Source organism: Labrus mixtus, chromosome 20 (genome assembly GCF_963584025.1).
Source record: "Labrus mixtus chromosome 20, fLabMix1.1, whole genome shotgun sequence".
Classification (NCBI taxonomy): Eukaryota; Metazoa; Chordata; class Actinopteri; order Labriformes; family Labridae; genus Labrus; species Labrus mixtus.
Window position 1 is genome coordinate 19,373,206 of NC_083631.1, and position 17,558 is coordinate 19,390,763.

The 17,558-nt window shown below is 42.7% G+C and overlaps 1 protein-coding gene across 1 annotated transcript; it reads left to right on the forward strand.

Annotated features, from left to right (window-relative positions):
- The first annotated feature begins 191 nt into the window (after positions 1–191).
- Positions 192–13,805, forward strand: ubald2 (UBA-like domain containing 2). Its single transcript, XM_061065772.1, has 3 exons — positions 192–533; positions 7,857–7,910; positions 13,066–13,805. Exons 1-3 carry the CDS (start codon positions 414–416, stop codon positions 13,414–13,416), a joined length of 525 nt encoding a protein of 174 aa, XP_060921755.1. The 5' UTR covers positions 192–413; the 3' UTR covers positions 13,417–13,805.
- Positions 13,806–17,558: the final 3,753 nt, after the last annotated feature.

Consider the following 17,558-nt stretch of genomic DNA (forward strand, 5'->3'; position numbering starts at 1 on the left):
TTGTGTAACGGACATCTACAAACGCTCGTGTACAAATCTTCAGCATAACCACAGAGGGTGGAGAGGTTATCAAGTCATTGTTGTTTCGCTCGACTCCACCCATCGGGAGTGTCTTTGTGCCGCAAACCAAGCGCACCAGTGAATTTAAACGCGTCTCCGCGACAGCCAATCAGCGCCTCTGTAGTACTATCTTGGCCCCGAAGCCTCCAATCAGGAGCGCCGATCTCTTTGTTGTTGGTGGTGACATGAAAATATTGTTGTTGCTGTTGGAGGCTGCGGACCGAGACTCGGTGGTGGGAGACAGACAGGCAGGCAGGCAGGCAGGCAGGCAGGACGGGGTGTGAAGGTTCCGAGGTGTTTAATAAACTCTATTTTATCTACGACTTTAAAAGAAACGTTTGTAGAAAGTGGAAATGTCTGTGAATATGGACGAACTCAGACATCAAGTCATGATCAACCAGTTTGTTTTGACGGCAGGCTGCGCCGCCGATCAGGCGAAGCAGCTCCTTCAAGCGGCCCACTGGCAGTTTGAGGTGAGTGTCAACGCTGGACCATGAATTCACTGTTCTTCTTGTTCTTAACTCTTAAAGCTGTGTTTAAACAGTGCTTACATATATATCTGTGACCTCCCTCTGGCTATTTTTTTTTTGGTGGGGGGGGGTAAGTACTGCCTCGCTACCATGCGCTCCCGATAGCTAACAGCAGCTAGGCTAGCAGCACTGAGGACGTGGTACTCCAGTCAATGGCCGTTTTTGTTTACATTCCCAACAGGAATCCACTGTGTCATTACCGAGCTAGTTGTTGTTAGCCCCGCCGCTGATAAGGCTAACCCAGCCTTTATAGAGCATCAAAACTGGACATTGTTTTTAGGGTTTAATAGCAAGTCATAGAAAATAATCTTAACTTTATGGTGTGATGTGGAGAGATGGTCAGATAACATGTTCTCATCCGCTCATAACAGAGATTACTCACAGATTATAAACTACTGGGTTTGGCTTGTTTGTTTGGCTCAACACACAAGGTGATAAAAATGAACCCTCCCTGCTAGACGGGTTTTCACTAATCCCTTAATCACATTTCCTGCATGAGAGGAGACTGGATCAGTCAAACAGTGGGGAGAAAAAAAAAAATCTTACTGTGTTATTAATTAATTTATTTTTTTTGGGGGGGGGGGGGGGGGGATTTTACATGAGGAGAAAAAGAGGCCAATCTCCCTGTTCTCAGAGCTAAATGGTGTGACATTGATCCTGTTCTGCTCAAGATGAAAATCTAATTTTAGCTGATCTTTATATGCAGGGGCTTCTTGTGCAATAAAGCTGAAATGATGAGTAAATAGAAATGTTCTCCGGGTCTTCGGCTTTGTAGAGTTGGTCTGACAAACTCAACATTTGTATTCCTTATTATGGAGAAATTAAACTGTTCTTAGATTTATCATTGCAGGGAAATTTGTATTATTTGATACATGTATTACTAATAACAGTACAAACAGCTGTAATGGATACTAAATTAGCCCTAACACCATCAAAAGTGCTTGTTTTTGCCCCTAACCAGTTCAGTGCCATTACAAGTGGGTTTCAGTCTTCACAAATACACAAGATATTTTACTGGTAAATGTTTAGTTTGAAGTAGGGCTGGGCGATACGGACCAAAACTCATATCTCGATATTGTTTAGCTGAATGGCGATACTCGATATGTATCGATATGTATTTTATTAACAGTGAAAACACATGGAAAAATAAACTACCTGTTTGTGAATTTAAAAAGTAATATTATAAAATAAAAAATGTTCCTTAAATACAATAAAAGAGAGAGAGAGAGAGGAGGAGCAGTCAGTCATCATCAGTGAGATGAGAAAAAAAAGTGACCTGGCACCTCTGTAACGTTATTTTAATGCAACTTAAACTATATCGATATTAACGATGTCGTCTTACCCTACATCTTGTTTGAAAATATATCGACATATCTTAATAACTCGATATATTTCCCAGCCCTAGTTTGAAGCCAACACAACGTTTAAGAACACACGGTAAAACAAGACACTGATTAAGGAAGCATACAATGAGTAACTATGTTCTCTGAGGTCAAATGACTGTTTTTGTCAGTGAAGTCTGGCTGATTTGAAGAGAGTGAAGCAGACACCGTTTATCAAGAAGAAAAAAAAAATCATCTTGCTATGTTTAACATCTGAGTTCTGTTTCTGTCGGGATCCTCTTGTGAAACATTCTCAGACACAAGAATAACAATCTGAGCCTCCAAATGGTAAAACAAGTCCAGTCTTAGTGAATGTATTTGCTCTGAAAGATTAAACATTGAAGCCATAACATCAGGTTTAGTATCCACTGACTCCAGCTGTCTTCCAAGAGAAATTCCAAATATTTTGCCCAGGTTTAACACAGCTACAGCAATCCCCCTTGAAATCAAGAAAATGGTTGCAGGTTTGAACAAAACTTCAGTAAAACATAAAGGGCAAGTCTGGACTTTCTATTGCCGCCTGACTGGTTGATGTAAGAGGAGAATATTCTTAATACAAAATGGCTCCCTTCCTCCAGCATCAGCGTGTTTGTAACGTATATAAAGCCTGGGGAACAGCTGACTGACACCTGAAGAACTTGTCGCCTCCAGATGGTTCTGCTGCTCAGACCACTCCTCCATCTGCTTTTAGTGACCAATCTGTTGGGGCTGTGTCAGTGTCGGGCCGCAGCCTGGCCAGGTGGTTCATCGGGTGTGTGTGTTTGGGGGGGGGGGGGGGGGGGGGGGGGGGGGAGAAGACTTGGCTGAACCCCTCTCAGGCGGTTGTCAATGTTTGAGCTGCTTGATTGACTCTGAAGTGTTGGACTATTTTTTTTTTTGTTCAGCCTTCAAAGACAACAAAGAGGAAAAGCTCAGACATTTGAATTCAAATGCTGCTGGTGATAAAAAGGACTTTGGTTAATGGACTTTTAGCTACTTGAAAGGTCATTAGAGTGTTGTAAATCCTGGCCCTATTCGTACATAGTTTGGGGTCTAAGCATGACAAATAAGTACAAGAGTTTCCAGTTAATTTAATCAGCCAGCAGCGGTGAAACAGGCTGACATAACTGATAAATAATCCAGTTGCACAAATTGGCCTTCTCAAAGTACGTCCACTATACGTGCTTGTTTGTGCCACTGACAGTCAGAATTGAGAAATGTAATGACTGTTAGATATGAATGTTAGAAGTCATTTGAGTCATATTATTAAAACCAGTTTGATATGACTGGATTTTACCAATAGGCAGGGTTCTGCAGAGGCATAGATAACATCATTGATTGAAAAAGGTGTTTATTGGAAAGAAAACTTCTGTTATAGATATTTCAGGCGAAACAGCCTTTGCTTAAATCCTCTCAACTGTGTACATTTAGCACTTTTCTTAATGACTTAATTTTTGACGCAAAACAAAACCAAACAATTATTTCAGATAATAACCAGAAACATGTGTCGGTATTGAGACTGATAATAACTTAACTGCAGCCCCTTTTCATGGAAAATAACTGTTGCTGAAATGTTTTAATGATTGGAAACATCCAGTCTGTGTTTTTGTCCAAGACATAGACCATGAGATTAATCCCTACCGACCCATAACCACAGATCCTTTTTTTTTTTTTTTTGGAAGAGAAAACAAGTTCAACCTCGCTTTCTAGATTTTATTTATGGCTTGCAGTTTTCATATTGCGACAACTTCCCCAAAGTTAATTTTCACCACACCCAAATACTACAGAAACCAGAAGAATAAAACAGGATGCTGTGTTTTAGACAAATAAAGGATGTATGAAAGCATATCGTGGGAAAAACAGGAAAAAAACGTCTTTAGTGATATTCTCTCAATGGACTTAAGTGTACTGTGATTGGCTAATAATATCAGCTCTGATGTGTCTGTGTGTGTCTGTGGTTAAGGAGAATAGGGCTGGTTGTGTTTTGTCTCCCCTCTTTGTGAGTGAGAACATAGTAAACAGCCTGTTGTTCATTTCAGTCGGACAGCAGTGGCCTGATTTCTCTCAGCTCTCTGGCTCCGGCTGCGAGCCGAGGCCAAAGGCGTCTCCTGAACTCAGCTCAGCAGTTACCCAGAGGCCTGTCACCCCATTCTAGGAAGACTTCAGAATTAATTTCACTTTTTGTTTTGTTATCACAGGGTTTGAAAAGTGATGACAGGACGCTGTTGGTTTTTAGTGTCAGTCAGAAATCTGCTTTGTCGGCTGAGGACAAAAGAAACTGTACTGTATCTAAACGGGGGTAGAGATTAGCAGGACAATAAAATATAATATGCAACAATGGCCCAGTGATTCTACAATAATAAATAGATACATTACAGTAGAATATCTGATTAGAGAATACAAAGTTCCCCTTTTAAAGATGACAGAATGAAAGTGTTTTACCACACTTACCATGCCTCATCTCTCAACTTCCTCTTTATTTTTGCTCTCTGACATCGACCTCGGTGTCTTCTTCTTCTTACCCTGCTGTCAACTTTGTTGGCCAACTAACTTTAACTGTGTGTGTGTGTGTGTGTGTGTGTGTGTGTGTGTGTGTGTGCGTGTGCGTGCGTGATTATTATATAACAAGTCAGGTTACATTTTTTCAAGGAATTTAATATTGTAAATTAACAACTTTTCTTGTGAATGTAAGACTTTAATCCCGAAATCTTTCTTTTTTTTTCTTTAACGTGGCCCTAATACTCTTTCCTGTGATTCTAACTGTAACAAGAATATATCAAACTTCACGTTCGATTACTTGACAAACTAATATTAAAAAAAACATGTCTAAAGTACTCGACTAATCAGAAATATAACCAAATGGTTCTGTTATGCGAAATTCATTTTTACATCCGTTTAAGTTCCTTAAATCTACATAGTTTACTCTTTGCAGCTCTTGCACTTAATGTACAACGTGGTGAGTTAAAACACTTCATTCATTTATGAATAACTACAGAAAGACGTCTTCTCTACGCTGCATTGTTTTGTCTCTGAGTTGTTTCGTAACTTGAGAGGAAATGAACCATCCCTTGTAAAAACACGTACTGTTAGAGTCTGTGTTCACAGCACCGGGAAATGTTTAGTGACACTGTGACATCAGTGAGTGACGTTCAGCAGACCGGCTTCTGAAAACTCGACTGAGACGAGACAAAGGAGTGAGGAGGTAACAACGGCAGCTCGGCAGCACTTTCTCACTTTGATATGTGTGTCACGTTGTACGCCCCACATTCCTGCACTACTGCTGCTGTTGTCAAACAACCAGAGCGTGGGGGGAGGGGGGGGGGGTGGGTGGGTGGGAGGGAGGGGCCTGTGGAGGGGGGGGGGGGGGGGGGGGAACCACACATTCATTGAAGTGTTGGCATTAAGAGGCCTCCTCTGAGGGGGGAGGAAACGAAGGTTTCGCTGAGCAGTAAAACAAGCTCACACTCTTATCTGATACTTTCTGTCCTGCTGTAAAAAACATTACGAGCTTGTTCACTTCACGCTGCTCTGCTGAGCTTTCACTGATGTCCAAATAACCATACTTGATCACTAAGTAGAAACAAGCCACATATTTACTCTTTACTGCTTTATCTCAGAACGTTTCAAATATTTTGAGAAATTGAGCAAGGATGGGTGACATCTTTGTCTGGATTAGGAAGCAGGACACATCTTAGCTGTATCTTGTTATTGTGCTAGAGAATCATTTTCTCCAGACGGCTCAAAGTGTCGTTTGTTTTTCGAGCCGCAGCAGCAGGAAGAAGTTAATCAATGCAGCTATTCAGTTTAGTTTTGTAGGCCTGTTCACTACTTTGGTTCATGAAGCCAACCGACGTGGGGATTGCTGGTCTCAGTGTCTAAGTAGTTTTAGTGTGTGAATGTTAAATGTGTTTCTGTTGTAGTTGGATTGAAATGAATTATGGTCAAACTCATGTATACGCTCCAACTAAAACAGGGCCTGCTCACTTTTAGTAGGAAGAATATCGTCTCTCTCGTCTCCAACTTGTGTGTTTTGGTGGCGTGAGCCCTGGAAACACACGATTGTAAACGCTGACCACTAATTTCCACATACTCTGTGTGCGCACCGCGGTCCGGAGAACTACAAGATAACGTGAGAATTAAGAGAAAACCCGCGCTGCTGGCGTGCTCCTGAGACGGACCACGGCGCTCATTGGCCAGAGAGGCAGAGAACGGCGGTGTGGTGCGCGGAGCTGACGGACCGCAGCGTTGCACGGAGTATGTGGAAATTAGGGGTAACGACATCTTTGGCCACTTGTGGGCTAGTATAGTAAGTAGCTTGAATGCAGGTGTTCAAACAAAACACTGAGATCAAATCTATCAAAGGACGATAACAAGTCAATGCAAATATTCATCCACACAGTGAAAGTTTGAGCTTAAATCTTTGTGTACTGAACACTTTACTCTGAAGGTGAGGGTCTGCAGAGTTCTGAGAGTCTGAACTGAACAGACACAATGACACACGCTGAGCCAGAGTGAGTGTCATAACCCTGTGTGGATGTTATTCTGGCTGGAAAGTGAAGGTGAAAAATGAAGCTGATTTAATGGCTTCAAACTGGTTTTGTGCCAGCACCTTTTTATTAGTCCGAGACATGACGACGCTCAGTGTTTTCCGTGATGCACATGAATCACTCTACAGTCACATTCAGAGAACGTTTTGTTTTGGCTGCGTTGGTTATCGGCCTTTTGTTTTCCGTCTCTCAGAGGTCACAGGGTGTGTGTTTTTTTTTTTTTGTTCCCCCGTCCTTGGCTGTGTTCACAACAAAGAGGAACTCAAACAAGAAGCCCACTCATTTCCTTGTTTGTGCAGCGAGGCAGCCACGCCACGCTGTTTACATTTTTACAGCCGCTCGGTTCCTCCTCAGTCAGTCAGCTATTTTAAATCTCCTGCGAGAGAGACTCGGAGCTGTCAGGGTGCTAAGGACGACTATTTATGTCACAGTTTTCTAAGAATATTTGGTGACTAGAAAATACATGAACATGTCCATTTGCCTTTTAGTGGTATAAACCAAAGAAAATAACGATTTAAAAGAAAAAAATTGATATATTAATAACAAGCTGATTATTTACCTCCAAATTGATCAAAGTGCTTAAACTCAATCTGTATGGAAGAAACCTGTAGGACCGACCGATGGGTGATTCTGGGGGCCGATACCGACATTGGGAAGAGAATATATCTGATTGATCTTTGACCTTTAGAAAAAGATCTACACATGTATTGCGTTGATCCCTTAAATACAGACATCAAACACTTGTGGAAAATATTTTTAATGAAGACAAGATGGTCACTCAACTGGAAAGTAACTTCACATGTACGTGCATCAACACTGGACACTTAAAGTCGATAATGCTTTTTGTAATCTATAGAGCGCCCTCTAATGGTGAAAGAGAACTGCTAGTTGAATACAATATTATTCAAATGAAATGCTATTTGACTGGTGAGTCAAGTAATATTGGCCCATATCGGAGACAAAATTAGATGATACAGATAGTCACTTGATATGCTATCATCGGTCGGGCTCTATGAAAATGGCGTCCTTCAAATTTGAAAAAAGCAACAAAACACTGATGTGTGCTTGAAATAATCCGCAAATGAGTGTGTCAGTTATCTCAGAGCTGATTTGAAAATGCCTCTTGGTGGTCAAGGGACTCTGTTTTAGATCCCAGTGTGGAGATAATAGTTTGAAACCCCCCCAGCTCACATGACCAGTTGTGTTGGCTGACCTGCGGCCCGACCATAAAGTTGGGTGGGGGGGATGGGTCAGCTCCTCCTCTCTGTGGTCAAAGGCAGACGGAGGAAAAATTTGACTTGTGTTTTTAAATCTAAATAAATCACATGATTAAACACAATCTCTCTCTCTGTCTGCAGACGGCCTTAAGCTCCTTCTTCCAGGAGGCCAACATCCCCAGTCACCACCACCAAGTAAGTGCATTTGGTTCCTCTAAAAAAGAAAAAAAAAAGTATTAGACTTAAGACATGTGTGGCTGAGTGGAGGCTGACAGACTGAATCCCTTGAGCTGGGCGGAGGGGTGCATGCACCCACTGACCTACTGGGCTGAACGCTGAGTTTCAGACACACAGCTGGGATTCATGCACCACCAGGAATATCAGCAAGTTCAGCTATTTCTGCACGAGGAAAGAAAAACAGATACAGATGCTCGAAAGCCCGTCGAGTTTTCTGTTTTGTCGAACGCTCTGTATTCCCACACCCCATGAACCACCCACAACTTCTTTCTGTCTGTTATCAATCAATCATTTTGTACAGAGCCAATTCATAGCGAGCATTTTCTCGAGACGCTTTACAAAAGAGCATACGGGATGATGATGATGATATGTAGGAAGGATTTCTCCTCGCGTTCCTGTTGTCCACACTTCCTTGCCGCTGAGGTGGTCGGAGGTCGGAAACCACCTAGACACAGCGCCCTCAACAGAGCGCTGCCAATGTGACTCACTGCGTCACAGCGCCATGCCTCACGGTGGAGCTTACGAAGTGAAGGAGGGAAATGTAAAAGGAGTCTTAACGGCCCAAAAAGGAAGTAAGTTGAGAGCAGGATAACAAGTAAAGAAGAAGACAACAGGATAACGTCAGAGATTGCAGGGTGAAGTGTGATAGAAGGTGAAATGTTTTAGGGGCCTTTTATAGTCTTCAGTATCAGAAATGATCGTTGTTGTGGGCTGCGTATCTTATCGTATCATGTGGTGATTTACCCGGCAATCTCCACTCCGACTTTATGATCACTGGAAACTCTTCACACACGGCGAGCATGTCCTCCTCTGACTTCACTTATTTTTAAGTGTCCATCTGCTATAGCAGGGCGTGTGCTGACATGATCGCCGTTAAATATCTAATTGCAACCCTGTAAGACAATAATTACAGACTCATGAGGAGGATTCACTTCAGAAAACTGAAAGAATAATTGTTCTGTTGCTGTGCAGACTTGTGTCATCGTTCACACACACACACACACACAGAGAGCTGTCTGTGTCCTTGGCTCGTTGCTGCTTATGCAATCCTGTTTTTTAACTGTGCGTGTCTGAAAACTCTTAACCAACCACGCTGCATCCTGGGATCTGTCCCATCCTGGTCACGCAGCAGCCGCATGTCGACATAGCCAGTGGTTTTTAGCCAGCGTGACCTCCTCGGGCTGCTCTTGTGTGGGTAAAGAAAAAAAGGCCTCTCTGTGTTTCTGCGCGAAGCTTGTTGGAGCTTGAAAGAAGCAAGGGGAGTGTGTGTGAGAGAGAGAGAAGAGAGAGAGAGAGAGAGAGACGGTGGCTAGGCTTTGTTATTATTTTGGGTGCAGCGCGGTGACATCATTCCCTTCAAGGCCTCACAGTGTGTGTGTGTGTTGAAGAGTGCATGTCTGAAAGAGGGAGGGGAGCAACCACACACAAGAGCCCTTCCATCCCCCCCCCCCCCCCCCTCCTCCTCCTTGAACTGTCCCAACATGGCTCCAGGGGTCTTCATGGAGCCATGTTGGGACAGCATGGAGGAGAAGGAAGTGAGTGTAGCAGCAATAAAAAGCTCTCAATTAAACACTCAGAACAAGTTAGTCACTGCTTTCTGCTCTGCCACAAAGACAGAGAGGAGGGGTCTGGGAAAAAAAAAAACTCACCCAGAGAAGTTTGTATTAAACTGCACCAGGAATGAACTGTTTGAGAAAAGACTGAAGAGAGTTGAGTCTGGTTTGTTGTGGTGAAATCATAGACGCTGATCAAGGAGTGGATGTTGTCACGGTGACATTATTTACTGGTCATTTTAAAACCTTAATTTAGGTATTTTGGCTGTTAGGGCTGTTCCTAGGCGACTAATTCCCATGTTAAATTGAGACTAACTGACTAGTCTAAAGGTAAACACACAGAAAAGAGTCAAATTTCGCATAAATAATTTCAAATAGTCTAAAACTTCCCTTCACATTACGTTAATTCATGTCATAAACAGCCCCCACAAGGAGTCATGAAGTAGTGACAAGGTGAGTCAAATTGTAGCACACTAGTTGGGACAACAATAGATGGCCGTATTTATATTTGTTTAATATCAGAACAATGTGAAAAACATCATTTGGGTGTTTATTTCATACAACCAGAAAAGTCTGTCTGCAGGTCACCTTGGTAGAAACTTGAAAAGGTAACTGCGCCCTGACACCATTATTTTCAGATTATTCACCACGATTTTAGGAACAAGATTGAGCCGATAAACTCAGGTCGACTTCTTGTGAACGGCCTGTAGCTTTAACACAAACAAAGATGAAAAGATAAAATGAAGAGATAAACACTACAAATAAACAGAAACCGAGGATGACGCCTGAATGAAGTGCGACTAGTTCTTGGGGTGATCCAGACTCTGACAACATTGTGACTCAAGTGGAGAACCGGTTCTGTGGCATGTTGGGAGTTGATGCGTGAGGGTCATGTGTTTTATTGTGTGTGTGTGTGTGTTTGGTACACGTCGTTCTCTCCCCGTGGCCTGACAAACGCTCATGAGAGGTGTTATTGTTTGTAAGGCACACAGAGATCCAGCCAGAACACCGGCGCTCCCCGAGGAGCCGAGCAAGCTCTGAGACATAAACGTCTCTGTTCACTCGAATCCTCCATGAGTCACGTGTTCATGTAGCAGACGGCATGTCGGTAAAGTTGTAATAATTTCACAAACGGTGTCAGTCACATCCGGTATGAGAGTTTGCCTTAGTTGCTGTTTTATAATCACAAAAGATTCAAACATATTCCCTCTTCTTTTTGTTTTTCTGCAGAAACACTTCATAATGTATCCCTTTATATTCATTCAATAAGAAAACATTTTTTTATTTCAAATCAAACTTATTACAAAGAATCACAAACAGACAATCACAGTATGAACAGAATCAGGACGGCTGAATTAATAGAGATGCGTTTACTGCACTAAATAATCAAAAGCAGTTCTTGTCTCTTAGCGTGGCGCAGATGTAGTTAAAAAAAAGCTTTTTGGGGTTTATTGAGGACTCAGGAGGGACATGTTGCAAAAGCAGTTATTATGTAAAACCTTGAAGAACGGCAGAGACAGAAACGGACTCATAGCTAAATGTGATGTCTTTAATATTTAATCATCTACTGCAACATTGAACAGAGTGATCAAACATAACTTTTTATTAAAACTTCATTTTGAATGTGAAATTATAAAACAAGACCTCACTCTGGTCCAAACAGACATCCATGTTATTCCTAAGACTCCATCTTGGACTTCAGGAAACTGCTTTAGACATTTTTCAGTCCACTTTTCACAAACCAAACAACAAACCATTGTGAGAGATGAATTGATGATGAATAACTGTCGATAGTTGAAGCTCTATGAGCGAACACGAAGTGCAGAAGGTCGACTAGTGGGTCTGAAGTAGTTGTTTTGGTGTGAACAGAAACTGGTGACACCTGTGTGTGTGTGTGTGTGTGTGTGTGTGTGTGTGTGTGTGTGTGTGTGTGTGTGTGTGTGTGTGTGTGTGTGTGTGTGTGTGTGTGTGTGTGTGTGTGTGTGTGTGTGTGTGTGTGTGTGTGTGTGTGTGTGTGTGTGTGTGTGTGTGTGTGTGTGTGTGTGTGTGTGTGTGTGTGTGTGTGTGTGTGTGTGTGTGTGTGTGTGTGTGTGTGTGTGTGTGTGTGTGTGTGTGTGTGTGTGTGTGTGTGTGTGTGTGTGTGTGTGTGTGTGTGTGTGTGTGTGTGTGTGTGTGTGTGTGTGTGTGTGTGTGTGTGTGTGTGTGTGTGTGTGTTTGTTTGTGTGTGTGTTTGTGCAAATGTCTGAATGTGTTTGGTGTAAATATAGCAAACCTCCTGTTGCACAGCTGAGAGGGCACCCCACCCAACCCCTTCCCAACCATCCTCTATTTCTGCCTGCCACCTGATCTGTGTGTGCGTGTGTGTGTGCGTGTGTGCGTGTGTGTGTGTGTGTCTTTAATTGATGTTCTCACTGAAGACTTTTGGCATTTAGCAGTGTGTCACAGCTCCTCAGTCTGATCAAGGCCACACTGTTTTGAACCTTCTCCATGTTAACAAATGAATCCTGCTCCTCAATAGTTTGATGTCACAAACCTTCAGTTACATAAAGTTTCCTGATTTAACAGAGGAGACATCTGAGCCGATAATCAGTAAACAAACCTGAGCTGTTACACCCCAAACTTAGATATTTGACCCTCCCATGTTTTTATTATTTAGATTTATTTTGGGGGCTTTTATGGACAGTGGATATAGAATGACATGCTGCAGGAAAGGAGCCCGTGCCTCAGGCTTTGAGGACGATCGCCCCCCGTGTATGTGGCAAGACCTAACCGCTAGCCCATGGGCGCCCCAGATATTTGACTCTTTCGGAGACTTGATTTTGCAGACATGTTTAAGTTGATACTCGGCGTGTTTTGAAATGTGATACCTGGTCACGTCACAGGATTTCTCAACCAGTCCTGGAAGAGTGAAGAAGGAGCAGAGACGAGTTCAGTTCAGTTCTTGATTTACACTCAACCGGATAAATAAAGAAGGAAAAGTCCTGAGCTCTGCCTCAGTTCTGTTTATGTTTACACACACTGGTTTGATTGATACACACACACACACACACACACACCCTACACACCCTGAGGCAATCGTTTGGCCTACACATGAACTCTCGGCGCTCATAGTTGTGTTTGTAAATCATTTTAATTTGCATATCCCCCTCTTTTCATTCGTTTAATATGTCCAGCTCTTTGCAGAAACTGATTCAGAGTCCAATAACTTTCTGAATGTTGAGTTTGTACAGAAAATGTCTCACAGGTCACATTTCTTCTTCTTTGAATTTCCTTCTCTTTTGAATTCTGTATCAGTTGTACAGACTCTACAGCAGCTCGAGCTTTAATTGGCTAAAATCTGGCATCATGGTTCAATGGTTACAATTCAGTATACTGTGATACCATTATCTATGGAAGCCCAAAGTGGACATGCATCCATACACTATATTACCTGTTTTCTTTTGTGTTTGACAAAATGGTAATTTCCCGGTTTCCTTCAAGTTTTGACTTATTTATCTCGTAGAGTGTAGGAAAACCATAAAGTGGTACTTGCTGTTAACTTCTCTCTCTTTCTTCCTCAGATGTGTACTCCCAGAAACACTCCCGCCACGCCGCCGAACTTCCCGGACGCCATCACCATGTTCTCCAAGCTGCGGGCGTCGGACTGCAGCTCCAGCGGGCCCTCCCAGGTCTCGATGGCCGGCTCGCCCCCGGCTGCCTCCTCCACGTCAGGTTTCGGCTCCTTCTGGGCCTCCTCGCCGCCCAGCCACCAGCCCGCGTGGCTGCCGCCGTCGTCGCCCACGGGCCACCACATGCACCATCACCACTACCACCACCATCACATGCAACAGACTCCCATGTGGCCGCCCGTCTCTCAGCCCAGCGGCGCCCAGCAGCCCCCCGTCGTGTCGGCTCTCCACGGCCAAAGATGAGACTGAGCGTTGGGCTGCAGGGGGGGGGGGGGGGGGGGACGTGGCGGGGCGGGGCGAAGGGGGGCTGGTCGCTGGTTCAAGTGTAGCTGAATGAATCTGTTTTATTGCAAATGGGGAGTCTGGGGTTCGTATGTGAAATGAGAGGACATTGAAAAAGACAGAGACTCGCTGGTTTCCTCTCTTGTTTCTTTTTTTTTCTAAAGTGAAGACGAGCAGTTTGGACACTTTCCCTCTCTGCCTTCATCACACGTCAGCAACCACGAACACAAAAACTTTCTATAGTCATCAAATGGAAACGTGCCTAGGACCCCACAGAGCACTCACCGAGGAGAGGAGCCAATCAGACTGCTTTGTGATCTTTTTTTTTTTCTGAGAAACGTTTTTTTTCACGGGGGGGGGGGGGGGGGGGTCAGGAATAATCTTGCAGGAATTCGGCAATAACCAGCAGATAAAGAGACGCTTAGGCGTGAAATTGCTCAGACAAAGTTTTTTGATTCGGTCGGATACGGGACGGGAACAGATCGAAGGAGGATCATCGACGCTGTAGCCAGAAAGCGGAGCCATTGAACGCCTCACACAGGAGAAGTTCACCGAGACGGAGGCACTGACCGCAGGTTCTACTTTACAAACAGCAACAAAGAAAAACACTCCTAATGTTGGTTTATGACACTTCCAACTGATCTCAAGGTATCTCCAGGATCTCTTAAACGAATATGGCTGCTGGATAGGACGTCACTGTATGATCTGCTTCTATTAGTATGAGATGACATTTTTAGGTTTTTATAATGAATTATTCTTTTTAAAAAGGTAGTTACTGTCTTTTTTTTTTACCAAAATGAATGATAACTTATCGGTAGGGCAGAAATATCCAATAAATGATTTCCTTTTTAAACACATGAAGAGAACGATGTCTGAGACTTCAGAGTGGATTTCAGGATCATTAACATTTTCATATTTTTTTTTTTTACTCATCTTTTTATTCGACAGTCCTCATGTTGTGGATGCACCGTCTGATATCTGGAGCCCCCCCCCCCCCCCCCCACTCTCCCAGCTCTTCCTGTCTCTCTTAAGGCCCCAAAAAGTATCTTAAAAAATGTTTTTCATTATTTCGATATTTCCTTTGAAAAAGTGAATCGGCTAACACTGATCTCATGCCTAACGATACTGAAACAGACTTGTTGTTTCCGACAACCTGAAAAGAAATTCAATCGAATGTATTTCCAGACGGTTTGAAGAGCGTCTAAGAAGTCTGTAAATACCTTGAGAACAGCAGGAAGTATTTTAACCCTGACATATTTATAAAGTGAATTTATGAGCACAGACCGGTGTTTGGTTGGATGGACGCTTAAGAATGTGAAGTGAGGATGTGATGGATGACTTTAGAAGAAGTTTGCAATAATTTGGTCATTTGAAAGACTGTAATAATGAACTGATTTTGCCTGGAGACTTTTTATGTGAGAGATGAGAGATTCACTCACTAAGAGCCAAGGATTGATCTTCTGCTCAGTTTGACATTAAGAGGCAGGCTTTTGTAAATACAAACTGCAGCAAATTGATGAACTCACAACAACAAAAACATGCATCTTGATCAGAGAGTGTTGGGATGCATTAGCCTCGTCTGTGTCTGTGGAGGAGGGGACTCGAGGCCAACTCAGTGATTTTCCACACAACCTGTCAAGACACTCAACCACTCCTACCTCTGTGTGTCTGAATGTATTCTCTGCTGCACACACAGACCGGAGCACAGGGGTTTAAAGACTCCACAGCAGAACTCGCAAAAATGATTGTTCAAAACCACCACCACCACCAAAAAAAAAAAAAAACCCCAGCCCTCGATGATTTCTCCACATGTAGATTAGTCTCATGTTTACACGCTCACTTCAACATTAAGAGGAGGTTGTGTTTGTCAGGGTGCGGTGGATGCAGAGAGAAAGAAGATGTGGTTCTTTACAGACAATCAAACCGTTCTCTTCTGTTTGGATTTTACTGCCCCGCTCTTCCTTCTCACACCGGCTCACTTCAAAGTTGTCATTGTGTGTTCTGATCCAACCCAACAGCCTCATGAAAAATAGATTTTGAATATCCGATGCAGGAATTTGACAAAATGATCTCATGAATGATGTAAAGTGTGAGACAGGGTCAGAAGTTAAGGCCATGTTTACTCGCCCCCGCTCTCTGATTTAAAGGGCCACGCCTTTTTGTTTTTTTGCAAGTTCAGTGATTAGAATACTTTCAAGTTTTTTCAACCATCCAAATTGCAAGATATTTAGAATTTTTTTCAGGCTTTTGGAGCTTGAGGGTGAGTCAGTTTAAGTCTTCACTACCTCAGCGACGTGACTCATCAGTGACATGTTTGTCTGAAACATGAGACAGCAGTGAAAGTACTCTAATTAAGTCACCACCAAAAGCACCGGTGGTGTTTTTATTTACTTAAACTATTGTGTTTTCGTTGCTGCGGTATCGATACCATTTGATTCTTCGGATCAGGTCGGGGGTTATCAATTCCCGTATTGTGACGACCCTATTAGAATCAAAAAGCATGGAAAGAAAGAGTAAACATTCTAAACCGAGCAAAAGCTCCGGTATGGCTCCTTTAAATCAGAAAACGAGTGTGATGAAGTGAGACTTTTCCATTGCAGTGTCCTGAGGGTGGAACTTTCCTTTGAGTTTGCAGACAAGTTGAGACGAATGTTAGAAATGTGCAGAACACCTTCCAGGTTTGTTTTGGATCTGTTCTCTGCTGTGTGGGTATAACAAGCACGCTTCCTGTCGACTGGATTACAGGCTCTGCTCTGAAAAATGAGAGATATGTTGCTTTTTTTTTTTTTTTTTTTTTAATTGTTTCATAACCAGACCTTTAACATCTTAAAACTACAGATGATGTGTCACCGCCATCCATGAGGTTTTTAAAAAGCGGCTAATGTTTTCTTTTCTTTTTTCAAACCTCCCATTCAACACTTATTTTGCTCCTACACGTGGATGACGGTCTCTTTTTTTTTTTTCTCCAAAATTCTCTCTGTTCACTATTTTATAGAGATTTCTTTTCAGTACTTTGTGTTCATTTCCTCTGTTGAAATTTGTATTTATATGTTTAATAAAACAATGTATGATCTGCTACTCCCTGTGGGCTCATCTCTGTCGGCTGCATCATCACTATTGATTTTTCTTTTTTTTTTTTACTTTATGAGAGCTGAAGGATGACTGAGAACGTCCACATACGCCCGTGGACTAAAAGAGAGAAAGACGGATTGAAAGAGAAAGTGTGGATTCTCTTCAGTCACAAAACGGTTTCAGTGGAATAAAAAGCTGCAGCTAAAAACAAAATACAACCTCATTTCCCAGACAAGTTCGTTCACAATCGCTGAGACTCCGTACTCGATTGAACAGCGTAAAGACAACGTGTCAAATGTTGAAGAAGACTTTTCATTGTTATTGGAGAAAACAATATGTCCATTTCAAATTTCATGCCAGCAACAAAAAAACAAGTTGGGACGGTGGCAACAAAAGACGAGAAAGGTCGAAACAGCCGGTCAGTGGTGGTCTGGATTTAAAAATCTGGAGTCTGACCGAGACAAGACCGAGTAAAAATGCTTTTGATGCCGAGGCGGGGCCCGGACCTTCAATAAGTGAGTCTTGAGACCGGTATCGAGGCCAAGACCAATTTTGAGTACTACAACGCTAATGTGACAACTTTCAAATAAACCCACTTGAGTTCCAGGCAAAGCGTAGTAGATCATCATTAGTCATAAAACCAAACTTCTTCGAGTTGTGACCACATGTCAGAGTAAGTTCACACACACTACTTTCATCTTCACTCATCAAAGAGTCCTTCCTGCTCTCAGTCTGATGTTTCTGTGAACAGGATGTACACTTCTGCTTCAGAGTGATACGTTTCCTGTCATGATGCAACACCCCCCCCCCCCCCCCCCCAAAAAAAAAAATAATAAAAGAAAGATGAGGTTGATGAGTTCACACGTGGGGGTACGTTGAGTACTTTAGCTGCCTATATATTCACTGGTGGAGCTTCTTCAGTATCCTCTGTAGCATCTTTTCAACAGGGCTGTACTTGATGACACAGCAACATTTTATAACCAATATCAGTAACGTGCATTTAAAAGAAGAGTTATCTGTGTGTGTCAGTC

Excerpts from the sequence above, each read along its gene's own strand:
- ubald2 (XM_061065772.1), top strand. The coding sequence starts at position 414 with ATGTCTGTGAATATGGACGAACTCAGACATCAAGTCATGATCAACCAG. Across the intron at positions 534-7,856 it reads CGGCCCACTGGCAGTTTGAG|ACGGCCTTAAGCTCCTTCTT; the intron begins GTGAGTGTCAAC and ends CTCTGTCTGCAG. Across the intron at positions 7,911-13,065 it reads TCCCCAGTCACCACCACCAA|ATGTGTACTCCCAGAAACAC; the intron begins GTAAGTGCATTT and ends TTTCTTCCTCAG.